Source organism: Perognathus longimembris, chromosome 6, assembly GCF_023159225.1.
Source record: "Perognathus longimembris pacificus isolate PPM17 chromosome 6, ASM2315922v1, whole genome shotgun sequence".
NCBI lineage: Eukaryota > Metazoa > Chordata > Mammalia > Rodentia > Heteromyidae > Perognathus > Perognathus longimembris.
Genome location: NC_063166.1, coordinates 9,539,817 through 9,553,962, shown reverse-complemented (window position 1 = coordinate 9,553,962; position 14,146 = coordinate 9,539,817). Strand labels below are relative to the sequence as shown.

Below are 14,146 nucleotides of genomic sequence, written 5' to 3'. Positions count from 1 at the left end.
GGTGCTTTCAATAGAGAGAGATTTAAGACCCTGGTCCTGCCCTAAAGGAGACCGTAATCTGCTTGTAAGACAGACTCACTGAGAGCATTAGTGGGATGTGATAAGCCATCCAGCCTTGGAAGAATGAGTGGTCCAGAGGGCAGGGAGAGAGACTGAGCCTGCACAGCAGGCCTGGAAAGAGAGCTTGACACAGGAAGCAGTGGGCAAGCTTTGGAGGGCAAGGATACAGCAAAGGGCATTTCCAGGCCACGGGCCTGAGCCAAGACAAGGTGAAGAAGGAGACGCGTGTGGCCAGAGCTCAGGAAGCGGGCATGGATGGCCACTGGAGGTGGAAGACGGCAGGAATCACCCAGGAGACAGTGGAGGGTGGACTGGAGTGTGGAAACCCAGAGCCATGAGGCGTGTGCGAGGCCTACAGAAGCCTGGGGTCTGAGCAAGGTGCAGGGGAAGGGACGGACCAGAAGGAGAGCTTCAGTGGGGTTCCTTGGGAGAGCAAGCGGAGGCAATGGCTTACTTAGACGAAAGGCAGAGTAAGGTCCAGGGGCTGTGGGCAGGAAGGCAAAGGAGGAGCCCTGGGCTGGTCAGCTTACGCTGCCAGGGGCAGGGCTGGGCTCCACTCCCAGAGTGGAGCGGATGCCTAAGGACCAGGAATATTAAAAACAGTAAGGTTGTTTTAAAATTTGTTTAATATGCAGCAGCCAATGGCATGAGTTTGGTTTTCCCCACATGCAAAACCCATCATTCATGACCCACAAAGTCTTTGAGTATACTCTTTCCCTTTTTCACTGAAAATAGCAAATGAACCTTTAGCACTGTTAATCTTCAGTTGCTATGAACTAATTTAAGTGGTATGGACTCATTTGTGAGGAGGGAGGGTACAAGACTTGAACTCAGGTCCTCACACTCTGGCCGGGCTCTTTTGCTCCAAGTAGGCACCCTACCGATTGCTCTGTGCCTCCACTTTTGGGGTTTGGGTGGTTAACTGAAGACGAGTTCCATAGACCGGCTTCAAGCCATGATCTTCAGATCTCAGCTTCTTGAGTAGCTAAGATTACAGCTGTGAGTTTCTGGTGTACATTTATTTTGAAATATTTTTGTTGTTGTTTCTTCTTCTTCTTCTTCTTCTTCTTCTTCTTCTTCTTCTTCTTCTTCTTCTTCTTCTTCTTCTTCTTCTTCATCTTCGTCTTCTTCGTCTTCTTCTTCGTCTTCTTTGTCTTCTTCTTCGTCTTCTCTACTTCCAGCTTTTTGTGGAGGGTGATTAATTGAAGTTAAGAATCCCATGGACTTTCCAGCCTGGCGGGGTTTTGAACCACAATCTCAGATCTCAGCCTCCTGAGAAGCTAGGACTTCTAGGCGTGAGCCACCAGTGCTGACTGTTGTGAAAAAAAAAATAAATAAAATTAGCAAATTATATTTGAGCATCATTTTAGTTTTTTTAAGTTGGTGTTTTAGGTTTATTTTTTTAATTCTTATTCTAAAGGTGACGTGCAGAGGGGTTACAGTTAGGTAAATCAGGCAAAGAGCACATTACTTCTTGGATAATGTCAGAAATACTTTTAAAAATGCAAGCGCAACTGCATATTGCAATTAGCTTCTTGCCATCTTTTGTTAATAGCATTGGTCTTTTCCCTTTATTTATTTATTTTTTTTTGGACCAGTCCTGGGCCTTGGACTCAGGGCCTGAGCACTGTCCCTGGCTTCTTCCCGCTCAAGGCTAGCACTCTGCCACTTGAGCCACAGCGCCACTTCTGGCCATTTTCTGTATATGTGGTGCTGGGGAATCGAACCTAGGGCCTCATGTATGCGAGGCAAGCACTCTTGCCACTAGGCCATATCCCCAGCCCCTTTTCTCTTTACTTTAATTTCACTTTTCAAGTTCACGTCTAGTTCTTCCTCTGGTGGTTTTGAAAGCCAGGACTTAGTCGGGCGAGCACCTTCCTCCTTCAGGCACGCACACCTTATCTCTCTGCTACTTGCTCTGAAGACTGTAGGTCAGCTCTTCCTTTTCCTCCCCTTGACATGGGGGACAAATTGCTCTCTGTTCCCCATCACTTGGTCAGATCCAGACAGCAGACAGATTATGGGAACCGTACACACAGTCCACAAGGCAGATAACACTCTAACTTGCAAGCCACGATTTCTGGCCTCCATTTGACATCAACAATAGAATTCTTGATGAGGCTCCTCCCACGAAGTTTCTTTAGTTCACAGCGTTTAAGTGAATAACTTTAAAATGAATCCCACACTTTAGAAAGCACCAGGTGCTATGCACAAAAAGGCTAAAGTTCTCTCTCTCTCTCTCTCTCTCACACACACACACACACACACACACACACACACACACACACACACACACAGTGGTACCTGGACTGGAAAGAAAGACTATAACCCACGTGCAAATGCTTTGTTCGGACGTGACTTGATTTTCGCCATCTCCGAGTGCCACGGGGCACAGCTGCTGCGTGTTTCCCATCACGCTCCTGGTCACTTCTCCTCAGCCTTAAGTGACGCTAAGGTCCAGGCCACCGCCAAGATGGCCGCCACGCTTCCTTTGCCTCCCGTGGGTGTCCAAGCTGGAGCGTTTGCAGCCTCGCGCATTCACCTTCTGACTGACCTGATATTCTATCTGTCGCATTTGGAGAGGCCGAATGAATCAGCCTAGCGGGCTGGTTTTTCCAGGAAATGATGGGTGCCTGTATCACATCCTATTCAATATCTTGCCCCTCAGGTTCTCCGAGGATTGTCGCATGTGTGCACCTTTCTCCCAGGGTGTCATGAGTTAGTGTGTGTGTGTGTGTGTGTGTGTATGACTGTACTTAAACTCAACAGACGCGAGTTGCAATGGCATTGAACACCAGGCCTCGACTGCTTCGTGAATCAGTAGCCACGCTTTGCCCCGTGACACGGGGCAGGAGTCACAGGTGCTAATGGCATGAAGGCCTCGCGGAGGTCACACCTCTGTGCCAGATGGAACCACGCAGTGTTTTTATTTTCCAAGTGTTTCTCTCAGGCTGGAGCTTAATGCCATTTAGATATCAAGCTGCACGGGTTTTGTTTATTTCCCTGTGCTTTTCCCCCTTCGGCATCTTGACAAGCCGCTCTAGTCTATTGTACCAGATATCAATACTGACTTATTATTCTTTCATATACATTGAGGTTTTGTTTTGACTTTAAGGGAATCTCGCAGGAGTGAGGAGATGGGTAATTTTCATCGTGCGCTCTGTAGAAATCATTGACACTCTAGCCTGTGTGTGTGTTTTCAGGGAACGTGGCATTGGCTAGCTGCAGTTTCTGATTGCTTGTATGGCAATCGCTATAGAAGCTGCTGTTTGTTGAGGTAGAAATGTGTGCCAAGGGTGAAGGGAACTTCAGGATGGGAAGGCAAAGCTTAACGCTCCCCAGTGAAACACGGCGGCTGTCACATCTGAGAGTACCTGGGCGAATGGAATCGGAATCGCAGCATTAACCTACCCTGTCCCGTGGGACTGCATATGTCCGAAACGTCCCCAAGTGAGCCACACCTCTCCTGGAAGGAGCTTCCATGCACTGGCCAGTCACAACCAGAGTGCTAGCGATTCTAGCCTTGCACGTGGGTACCTTCCTCACACGTGGGCTGGCCATCCTCATTGCCTTCCCCAAGTCCGTTCCCTTGACTATAATTGGATGCTGGCTCTGGGAATTCTTATAACCCTTGCCTCCATTCACGCTCTTCCTCTGCCCTCTTCCAGCCTCCCAGGAGGCTGCTTCTTAGCCCACATTGGGGACTTCCCTCCGGCAAGGGTCTGAGCTGGGCCTCAGCCCCCACACCGATAGCCTCTACCTAGGACCGACTCATCCAAAATCCCAGTGTAGAATCGCAATTCCTCGTTTCCAGCTGCCAGTGTAGGGCATCCCATCTTCCTGGGACCACCCACCTCCGAGCAGCGATCTGCTCCTCTTCCTCCCACACCACCGCCACTGGTGGAGGCAGCAGGAGAGAATGTGTGCCACAGCAACTGTGAGGGGAAAGATGGACTCCGGGACCCCTCACCCACTGTGGGAGGACGGAGGAGGGAAGGGGCGGCCAGGCATGCTCAACATGGATAAGAAGAGGAGGCATGATGGCAGGAAGCTGGAGTTCCCTCCTGCTGCTCTCCTTTTCCGTGTGGAGAAAGCAGCAAGGTTGTCTTGGGAGCAGAAGATGTTGGAGATGGCAGGAGCATGGCCGGTGCTCAAGGACAAAGACTAGGGAGGAGCGTGGGGAGGAGGAACTGAGCACTTTGAGAGCCAGCCCTCCTGAGGTTCTTGGTGGCGGTCGCGTGTGTTCCGTGGGACCCTTCAGCAGCGTGCTGTCGGTAGGTGAAGGGAGGGAGACCTTTAGATTCATCCACGTTTGGTTTTGTCTGGCAGGCAATGAGAAAGATGGCTTTACCCTAACCAGGATAGGAAGTCAAGAAAAGGGATGGAGTTGATGAGTTGAAAAATGGCGATGTCAAAGATTTGGTGGGGGGGGGGGGTCCAGGTTGCTGGATGAGGCTGTAGAACACCCCGATGTTGGCAAGGGTGCTCAGTGATGGGGAAGATGGCCGCAACACTAAGAGGCCAGACTGCAGATTCTCATCAGGGAACGGGAACCCACTGGGAAGGGCAAAGTCTCCAGGGCTGAGCCTGCGTCCAGCAAGGGTGAGAGGTGGGGGAAACGTGTGGCAAGGCAAAGAAACCAGAGGGAAGAGCAGAAAGGTTTGGGATGGAGAGGAAACGTAGGATTTGGAGGGCACTGGAGAGAAGAGAAGCATAAAGTAACAAAAGAAGACAAGTCCACGAGGGGGTTTAAATCTCAGGACGTAAACACCGAGAGAGTCACAGGGCCCGACCTTCTTCCCCGCTCTTTCTTGTGACTTTGCCAGCGCCTGTGGTCTCCTGGGTGGGTGACTGTCGGCGACCTGTCTTGAGTTTCTCACTGAGCAGCTGTTCTTAGGCGTGCCTTCCACGGTAGACTTGCCCAGGGGTGCCTTTAATACATTCCTCACATGTCACAGCTTCTTTCAAGGTGGTGCTCTCTGGGATAAGGGGAGCAGCAGAAGACCTTTCTTCATGGAAGCTAGCCCTCCCTGCAAGAGCCACCCCTGGCCCCCAGAGGCCTGCCCTGGGTTTAAGGCTTGCCGGCGTCGTTAGGACTGGCTGTCCCCCACCAGGGCGCTCTGCGATACCTTGTGACGATGCCTTCCATTCCTTGGGCGTCTCCCTCCTCCCAGGGATCCTCCTTCTGGTCTGGGAGTCTGCCGCCTCCCCCGCCTTGTTTTGTTTCTGCCGTCTCCCACGTCTGCCTTACTACAGCATGGCGCAAGGAGGCCTGAAAGATGCCCATTCAGCTGGGGTGATAACTCCATCTTTGCCCAGTGATTTCTGACCTCTGTTTAACTCACCAGTGAGCTGCATTTGCTTCTCGTGTAGGAGGGGGCGGGAAAAGCTGCCTGTCATAAACTTGTGGCAGGAACATCATTTCTCCTCATCTTAAAAGATGCTACTGGGAGGCTTGGTGGCTGTTTAGACGGGAAATACTGCCCAACCCGAGGCCCATGACACAAGGACCAGTTCATTTATTAGAGAAACACAAAAGAAAGTTGCCTTTGATTGGTACAGCGCTGTGACTACAGAACACCGTCCAACTCCTTTTAAAGTTGAAACAGGCAACCTTCCTGAGTAGCACTTTTGCCTTTTCCTAGGACCTTGTAGGAAATAACACTTAAAGCTCACCACCACTTTCTTTAGGACGACTAAGGGCCCACGTCAGTCAACAGTAATTAATTTACTGAAATGTCAGATGTCTAGCATCATGGGTATTAACATGTAATGAGGGTTAACTTTAGGGCTTCCAAAGTATAACCCTAGCTTAAAAGTGATGTTTTCTAAGAATGAGCTGGACCAATGTTTTGAGAACTCATTATGCTTTGTGAACTTGGAGGGAAGAATATTTTTCTCATGTCTCCCCATTCACGATACAGCCCAGGAACAGGGCCTGGGCTGAGGTGTATATGGGGTAGGTTTTCTCTGCTTCCTCTTTCTATACAGTCAGTGTAATGATGCAGCCTGTGGTGGAGGCCAGGAAAAACTTTTTAAAGCATCTCATTTAGACTACGTGCAACTCAGATCTTTAAATACTTAAATCACCCATTTCATGTGGGTGGTTAAATCTCACGAAGAACAGGTTATTATTGTTGCAGACTTTCAACAACTTTGGGGTTTATTTTCTTTTCCTTCAAATGCATGAACATATAAATCACTTTTCCATCTCTGTCAGAACGATTAAACACTACATTTATGCCAACAACTTAAAAGCACTTAATCGTCAGGCTCTTACTGTATCAATAGTGTTTGAAAGTGAGGTAGTCTTCAGAAAGGAGAGCTCTTTGATTGCATTAGAATTGACTTCCATCTCTCTGAGAAAGATGGTCACTTGTCATTTCGATTCAACCCTGAACCCTTCAGCAGATTCACTAGCCAGTCAAATGCCACAAGATCACCTTCTTCGTCGGAAGTTCAAGACTTGAACCATCAAGACTTGAGAAACAACATGTTATTTTCTCCAGGTCGTGGGAGGTGGAATGATCCATTTGGGCGTCTCTACCTTCCACCCACCTTTATTTTATTTCACATTTTCCTTTCTTAATCGTTGGAGCTGACATGTGTGCTAGAGTCTGTAAGTATCAGGAGGTTGACTGAAGAAGGTGGGAAATGGTGGTTTCTTAACAATGAGTTCTCAGAACTCTGGTCCTGGCTGACATCCTTGCAGGAGGCTGTTAGATGAGAGAGAGCTCCTTCATCATCTGGCACCCTTGGCACTGCCCACGGAGCCGTGTGGAGTGAGGTCAATGTTGCAATTTATTTGGAAGTTAAAAATCTTACAAGAAAAAAAATGGAATGGCTCCACTTGTGCAGATGGTGTCTTGCCGTTGTGACCTCATGGATTCATACATCAGTGGTGAATTTTAAACTATCGTAAAATAGGGTCAATTTAATTCCAGATGCTCTGCTCAAGATATACAGTGTCTTATACACCACATGGATGAACACATAATGTTGAGTGATGGAAAAGACTTTTTTGATGGAGGGACTTAAAAATTGGATTTTATTATTGTGGATCGATCTATCATATCACCAACTGACTGGCAGGCATATGGAGTGTTGTATTATTAAAATATGGGAGCCTTCGCCTTTTCCATGGAAGCCAGCAGAGTCACTTGGTAACCAGCTCCCCTTGCAGGTTCCTTGGAGAGCTCCGGCGCTGCTCAGCCCCTGCCCCCAGGCAGACTTCCGTTTCCGGCCGCGGCTGTCAGGGCTCTACTGTGAAATCATCCTCGCCTCTGCTGGGTGGTGGATGAACTTTTTCCCTGGATGTGTAAAGGCCCTGCTTTCCCACTCCAAACCCTAAGGGAGGAGCTACTTTGAGTAAGCTTTCCACGCTGCAGCCTGCTCTGCATATCCACCGGCCCTACCCACAGAGACAAGTGCAAACTCTGAGGAGCCGTGAGTGCTGTCTCCACCTCGGTTCTGACCGTAGCTCCCTCAGGGAAGCCTTCCTGAAGTTGTCCTCTTGAGGCCTCTTCACACCTTCGTGTATAACGTGTCAGCATCCTGTCTCCCTCCACGCGCCCTCTGGACCAAGCGCCATTGAGTGCAGGTCCCTTCTTCAACTTGGTGGTCAGTCACCCCATCCGCAGTGGTACGCGGTGGCCACTGCAGAGAGAGCTGACAAATGAATGGAAGAAGGGCCACGGGAGCTTCCCACGCAAGTGCCCGACGTTGTGATGGAGAGGTGTGGGCTCTCCCAGTGAAGCCAGGCCAGGAGCTCTTCCTTCACTTGGTGCCTTCCTCTGACTCCCATTCAAACCCAGTGAGACGCCATCGCTTCCCTTGTGGTTTCCAAACATACTGGCTTGGCTCTTGAACTTCACTAAGAGTAGCAGGACATACACATTCCAGAACTTCACTCCCTGGAGAGATTCATGGTTCTCCACATCTAACAAGTAGATAGCCCAGATATAATAGGTAAGTCACATAAAACATGGAAGGTTTTGAAGTCCGTTTTGAAACCTAGGGGATTTTTTTTTCCCCCTAACATCACATGCTACTCTCCCAGAAAGACTTCTCTTATTGAATTGAATGGCCTGATTTGCAAATATTAAGTTTAAAGAAAGGCCATGAGATACGGAGCCACGTATTATCTTAAAATAACTGTATTATGCACATTAAAATATGTAGCTTTCCTTTCCGGTGTGATTGCTTTGTTTGATCAAATTGAAAGTCAGGTTTCCTATTATGGCATTATGTCTTATTTCCTTAGACGAAATGAAATTGTTCCATTATAGCAAATAGAAGCTTGATAATGGTCTGATTTGAGTTTAATTGGAATACTGTTTCTCAGAATCCTTTGCCATTCCCGTCACACATTTGATATGTGTTCTCCCACAGAGACTGCCGAGCTTGGACTGGACTGTGACCCCTATCGGATCTGAGAGTTTGGGAGCCCAGGAGACTGTGGAACTGGGGCTCAGGCTGAGGCAGAAAGGGGTGCTGTTCCGCTGTCAGCGGATGGGAAAACTTCAGAAGTAAAACACTGGGAGAATGGGCCCCCTGGGGTTTCCGTCTCAGCTTCCTCGTGGGAAAGCCGCACTGTTTAGAGATTGGTTACCGAGTCACGCTCGCCATTGCTTCCACTCTTTCTCCCATAGATTGTACCAAGGCGCCAACGTCTTTTCCTGTTTTCTTTTTCCTTAAGGATTCCTCACAGCAATGAGGCAAGAGGTGACCCGCGCCCACAAAGGCTGGGCTCTGGACACGGTGACCATTCACAATGACGTTCTGCGGCAGACCAAGGAGGAGATCGTGTCGCCTCCTGTGGTAGGTGGAGTGTGGGGCCCGCGCTGGGGCCGGGATGCAAGTTCAAGGCCTGACCCGCAGCGCTCGCTTGCATCCGCTTGCTTGATTGTACTCTGAAGGTTTTCCTTCCGCTGTGAACAGGAGAGCTCAGGGCCATGGCTACTCCATCTGCTCAGGCGGGAGGGAGGGGGTGACCCGGGCTGGCAGGCTCCAGCCCTCCACAGGCTGCTGTGCTTTCCATTGACAAGTTATGTCTGCGTTTCACTAGAAAGATTTCCCTGTTATCCCTGCCTGTTCTGGGGGCTACTCACAGGACGCCCTCTGGCCAGCACAATCGAGCTGGAGGCAATGGAAGCCAATGGCCCTGGCAAGCCGGAACCCTGGGGGGGTGACACTGGGATTGCAGAAGAGATGGACGCATCCCAGCCTTGTCACATTTAGCGTCCTCCCCCTCCCCAGTCCTCATTTCCAAACAGATTCTGAGGTTCCGGATTCACGTGGTTCTGAGGACGATACTCTTCATCTGCTATACCTTCTAACGATGGCTTTTCACATCCTAAGGCCACAAGGAGCCTGCGGAAGGCAGCCATTCACTGTAGATGGCTCCTACAGAATATCTTTTTGTTGTGGTGGTTGTTTGTTTGTCGGTTATAGGGCTTGAACCCAGGGTCTGTTTCTGAGATCTCTTTTGCTCAAGGCTATAGCGCTCTACCACTTTGAGCCACAGCGCCTCTTCCAGTTTTCTGATTAATCGGAGATGGCTCTCACAGACTTTCCAGCCCCGGTTGGCTTTGAACTTCAGTCCTCAGATCTCAGCCTCCTGCGTAGCTAGGACTACAGGCATAGGCCACTGGCACCCGGCTTGTCTATTCTTTAGGTGATTACCCACCACTAAACTAGTGAGAGGAAGACTGTGTCTTGATTCCTTGGGACTGCCTATGGTTTTGCTGTTAATGTCTTGTGCCTCAATTAATGGCTCCAAAAACAGAGTCCACATCCTCTCCTTGGCAGCACAGATGCTAAAATCAGGATGGTACAAAGGGAGATTAGCACGGCCCCTGTGCAAGGGTGACACGCAAATTTAAGAAGTATTGCACATTTTCTTTTCTTAGCACATACTAAAAATAACTAAGGGGAGGGATATAAAACAGATCCTGTCTGGAATGGGGGTTTTATGGGAGAGGGGGGCTAATGAGGAGGTTGGAGGAAACAGAATATGGTTAAAATACTTTATGTTCACACATGGGAACGGAACATTGAAGCTTGTTACCAATGCTTTGGGAAGGGGAGACGCGAGGAGAGGGGAGGGTGGAAGGGTAGAATCTCATCAGGGTACGTTATGTGTGTATGTATATGGACAGGTCAAAATGAAACCCCATGTAGGAGTAATTGGTGGCAATAAAAAATGGTTTAAATATATATATATATATAGTCCTCATCCTGTTAGCTGAGGGATCCAAATCATACTTCACAGCTAATCTCCCTGTCCTTTTTTTTAACCTACATTTGCTTTCCCCGGATCGTCACTGGAAATGGAAAAATGTTCACATCTTCTCCATAAATACCTCTACTTTATGGGCTCACGTGACCCCTGGAGCTCCCCCGTGCTCCTCGGGCCCTTTCTCTTCTTTTAGAGGAGGCTCCCTGGTGCCTGTAAGATAAAGTTCAGGCCCTTCATCTTGGCACCGAGACTCTCCTACACGCCAGCTCTAACTTATTTGATCACCATCGGGCCCTCTCTGCCCGTCGTGCTTCTCCTTGTAGCGCCGCTCCTGCCCAGAATGTCTGGCCCCTCTCTTCCACCTCTCGGGGCCTTCTTCCCCTCCACAAAAGTTCCTGAGCGTCTGGCTCGGTTCCTGTGACCGCTCACCTCAGGAATCACCGGGCTTACTCAGAACCGTTCACAGGCAGCCCCACGAACAAGTGTCGGCTGCTATTCAACTCAGGCCTTTAATCCCTCCCCCCCCCCCCCCCACACACACACTGTGTTACACAGATGAGGACCAGGAAGGCAAGTGTGGGAGAGAACCCTGGAACTACTCTCCCTCCCTCCCTTGCTCCTCGTGCCCCCCAGCTGTACTGCCCCTGGCCTGTGGGGGCGCTCTAACCTCACTTCATCCTACCATGGAGATAGAACGTGAGAGTCAGGAGGTTGCTCGGCCAGCTCAGCCCGAGATCCCAATGGACGCTGAGTTCCAAACCCTGTTCTTTGCCTCCACTTTCCACCAACTCAGACAGAACCATTCAGAGACCTACAGCCTCCTGCGGAGGTGGTTTGGCCCTCCCGTGGCCGGCCTCCCACGCGCATGCCTTCGTAGTTCTCCGGCCTCGTCCTGCTATGCTGCAGGAGGAAACCTGGCCCAGTATTTCATGAACACAACGCGCCCACTGTGTTTTCTCCATCGGGTTTAAGACTAGCATATGTTTTCTTTCCACACGGACAAACCTTTATTACACTAACAGATGCCCGGTTTGCAGCACCTCTGGTTTGGTCCCCCCCCCCCTTTAATCTCCTATTCCTTTATGCTTGACCCTTGCAGGAAGGCGTGTATATTTATGGGCTGTACATGGACGGCGCGGGCTGGGACAGGCGGAACGGGAAGCTCACAGAATCCACTCCCAAGGTGCTCTTCACGCAGCTGCCCGTGCTGCACATCTTCGCCATTAACTCCACCGCGCCCAAGGACCCCAAACTGTACGTGTGTCCCATCTACAAGAAACCCAGGCGCACTGACCTGACCTTCATCACGGTCGTGTACTTGCGGACGGTGCTGGCCCCGGATCACTGGATCCTGAGGGGCGTGGCCCTTTTGTGTGACATCAAGTGAGCTGGGTTCCCCTTGCCAAGGGCCGTGGGAGCCACGTCTGGGGAGACTCACGTGTGTCTCTCCTCCCTACCCACTGCTTCATTACTCTCCCTCTCAATTAAAAAGCCGACAGCCTCACGTGGCCTGCCTTGTTTCTTCCGCTCATGTCAGTAGTCAAAAGGATGGTTTTTGAATTCATGCTTTTGATTCTGGGAACTCCTGTTTGGTTACCATTACCTTAAAAATATGAAATCCTAGTTTCATGTTCGAACACTGGAAAGTTTAAATCTTAGGAAGCTAAAACAAGGCTTAAGCAGATAGACCTTACAAGGAGCCCAGGCTGAATGTTGGTGGCTCATACCTACAATTCTGGCTACTCATGCTACTCGGGAGGCTGAGATCTGGAGGACCAAGGTTCAAAGCCAACCTAGGCAGAAAAATCTAAAAGACTCCATCTCAACTTAAGCAGCCAAATGTCAGACTGGAGGTGTGACTCAAGTAGAACACCATGGTACAACACCAGTCAGGAACAAGAAAACAGAGAGAGAGAGAGAGAGAGAGAGAGAGAGTTTAAGCCTACGAGTTTAAACCCCAGTACCAGTACTAGGAAAAGGGAGACAGAGAGACAGAAAGAGAGGAGAGAGAGAGAGAGGAGAGAAAACTCTTCTTTGCAATGAGTACTTTCCCTTGTATGAAATCTCCCCATGTCTGGGTTTATGCTCATGTGTATCCTTGGCTCTTTTGAGATTTCTCATTGCCTAGAGCTCATAAAATGGGACCTAGAGGGTTCAGGCCAGAGCCCCCCAAGCCCTACAGCAGGGAGTGGGGAGGGGAGGTGTGAAGTGTTTGCAACAGGAAGCCCATCGGGATTCCTTGTAGTTCAGTTTACATTTCTTTGCTATTTTATTTTTGTAGGGCCTTTGAGGCCCAGGAACTGGAACTCCCGGCCTCTCCCTCACCAACTCCATTTCTGCAGGAGATAATGAAACACATTTCTAGGCAGCAACTGGAAAAGCAAAAAAACAAACTCCATCAAAGTGAAATTAGGTTACATGCTGAATGTCTTCAAACGCAGAGTCTTTTAAAAGTGAAGCTATTTCTTACTCTGTAGTTAGTCTGAAACTTGGTTTGAACCTTTATTTCCTGCTAAAGGAAATTGTCTATTTGAAAAAAAAAATAAAACAAAACCAGATAGGATCTTCTCCTGAGGACCTGGCACTTCAGGACAGCGAGGAAGTTAGCAAGGAAGAAGTGCCTAGACAAACCTAGGTGTCTCACAAAAATAGCCCGGGAAAGACCGCAGAGGGGTCTTGTGTATCTTCAAAACATTGAAAACAGGTATGGAATGCACATGGTAGCTAGCGGTGGCCTCTAGTGTGCGCCCTAAGCCTACTTAATATCAAAGCCACACAACTTTGATGATGATGCCCACGTGTTTTGGTACATCCCATGCCTAGTACACACACTGAGGCGCAAGTGATACTCTCTGGGAAAGACTGTCTTCCTGAAACCGTAGCTAGAATTTGGAACCACCTGCCTGCCTAGGTAGGCACGAGGGAGCAAAGCCATGCTAACAGCCCAACAGGTTTCAAAATTAAATGCATGCACATCGCTGAGAAGGCGGTTCCATAGTCTGAAGGTGGCGGGGGTGGGGGTGGGGGGGCTTTAGACAAGAGTAGTTGGGTGCAGTGTTCGCAAATGACTTGAACATCTGGAGAGGAGGGAGGGGACTGGGGAAAGAAATAGCAAGAGATGAACCTAGCAAAAGTCATTGATCAGACCGTTTAAAACCCAGGAAATGCCACTTCCGGGGACTGATTACGTTGCTCTGAGTCAACAGGAGAGGGAGCTGAGCACCCAGAAGCCCTGCCCGGGTGGGCACCTGCCCCAAGGCAGTGACCCCCCAAGTGGGTTTCTTTGATGAGGGGTATTTCTCAGTGTTCTGCCGGAGCTGGCTGGGACCCGGGCTCTGCTTTCTTTTGCTGGGTTTATTAGTAAATGCTTTCCTTACACATTGGGGGCCATTAAACTTCCATAAACACTAGTAACCATTTTCTCTGCAAAAATTGTGGCTCTTTCACTAATTACATAATTTGCTGCACTTGAGCAAGGGAGACCTGGGGTGCAGAAGGAGCCAAGGGCAGAGGCAGAGCCGCGGGAGGGAGGGAGCTGCCATTCTTCTTTTCCCTCCCTGAGAGGCGGTCCGCATCTGCACATTCTGAGCTCTGCGAAATGACGGATGAGATTTATTCCTTCGCTGATTTCAAATGCGACTTTACTTTGGACTTCACATAAAAGTAAGATGGAAAGAAACGTGCCTGGAGACGCGGCCTCTGGAAGGGACTGGTCTTGTGGGCCACACTATCTCCTTGTAGAGACCTGAGATGAAAGGGGGATGGAACCCCAAGCGTGAGGGAGAGGAGAACTGAGAATGGGGTAGGACACGCGAGAGAAGGGGGCCAGACAGAATCCTGAGGAAG

The 14,146-nt window shown here is 49.6% G+C and overlaps 1 protein-coding gene and 2 non-coding genes across 4 annotated transcripts in view; 2 read left to right on the top strand and 1 right to left on the bottom strand.

Annotated features, from left to right (window-relative positions):
* The window catches only part of Dnah8 (dynein axonemal heavy chain 8), a 195,825-nt gene extending 184,138 nt beyond the window's left edge, over positions 1 to 11,687 (top strand). For both annotated transcript variants that reach the window (XM_048347828.1, XM_048347830.1), the window contains exons 91-92: positions 8,759 to 8,880; positions 11,400 to 11,687. In XM_048347828.1, coding sequence (XP_048203785.1) covers positions 8,759 to 8,880; positions 11,400 to 11,687 — 410 coding nt within the window. The remainder of the gene's footprint in view (positions 1 to 8,758; positions 8,881 to 11,399) is intronic.
* LOC125354020 lies at positions 5,960 to 6,091 on the bottom strand. Its single transcript, XR_007211412.1, has one exon. It is a non-coding gene; the product is annotated as a small nucleolar RNA SNORA51 (small nucleolar RNA).
* Positions 9,855 to 9,962, top strand: LOC125353995. Its single transcript, XR_007211391.1, has one exon. It is a non-coding gene; the product is annotated as a U6 spliceosomal RNA (small nuclear RNA).
* Positions 11,688 to 14,146: the final 2,459 nt, after the last annotated feature.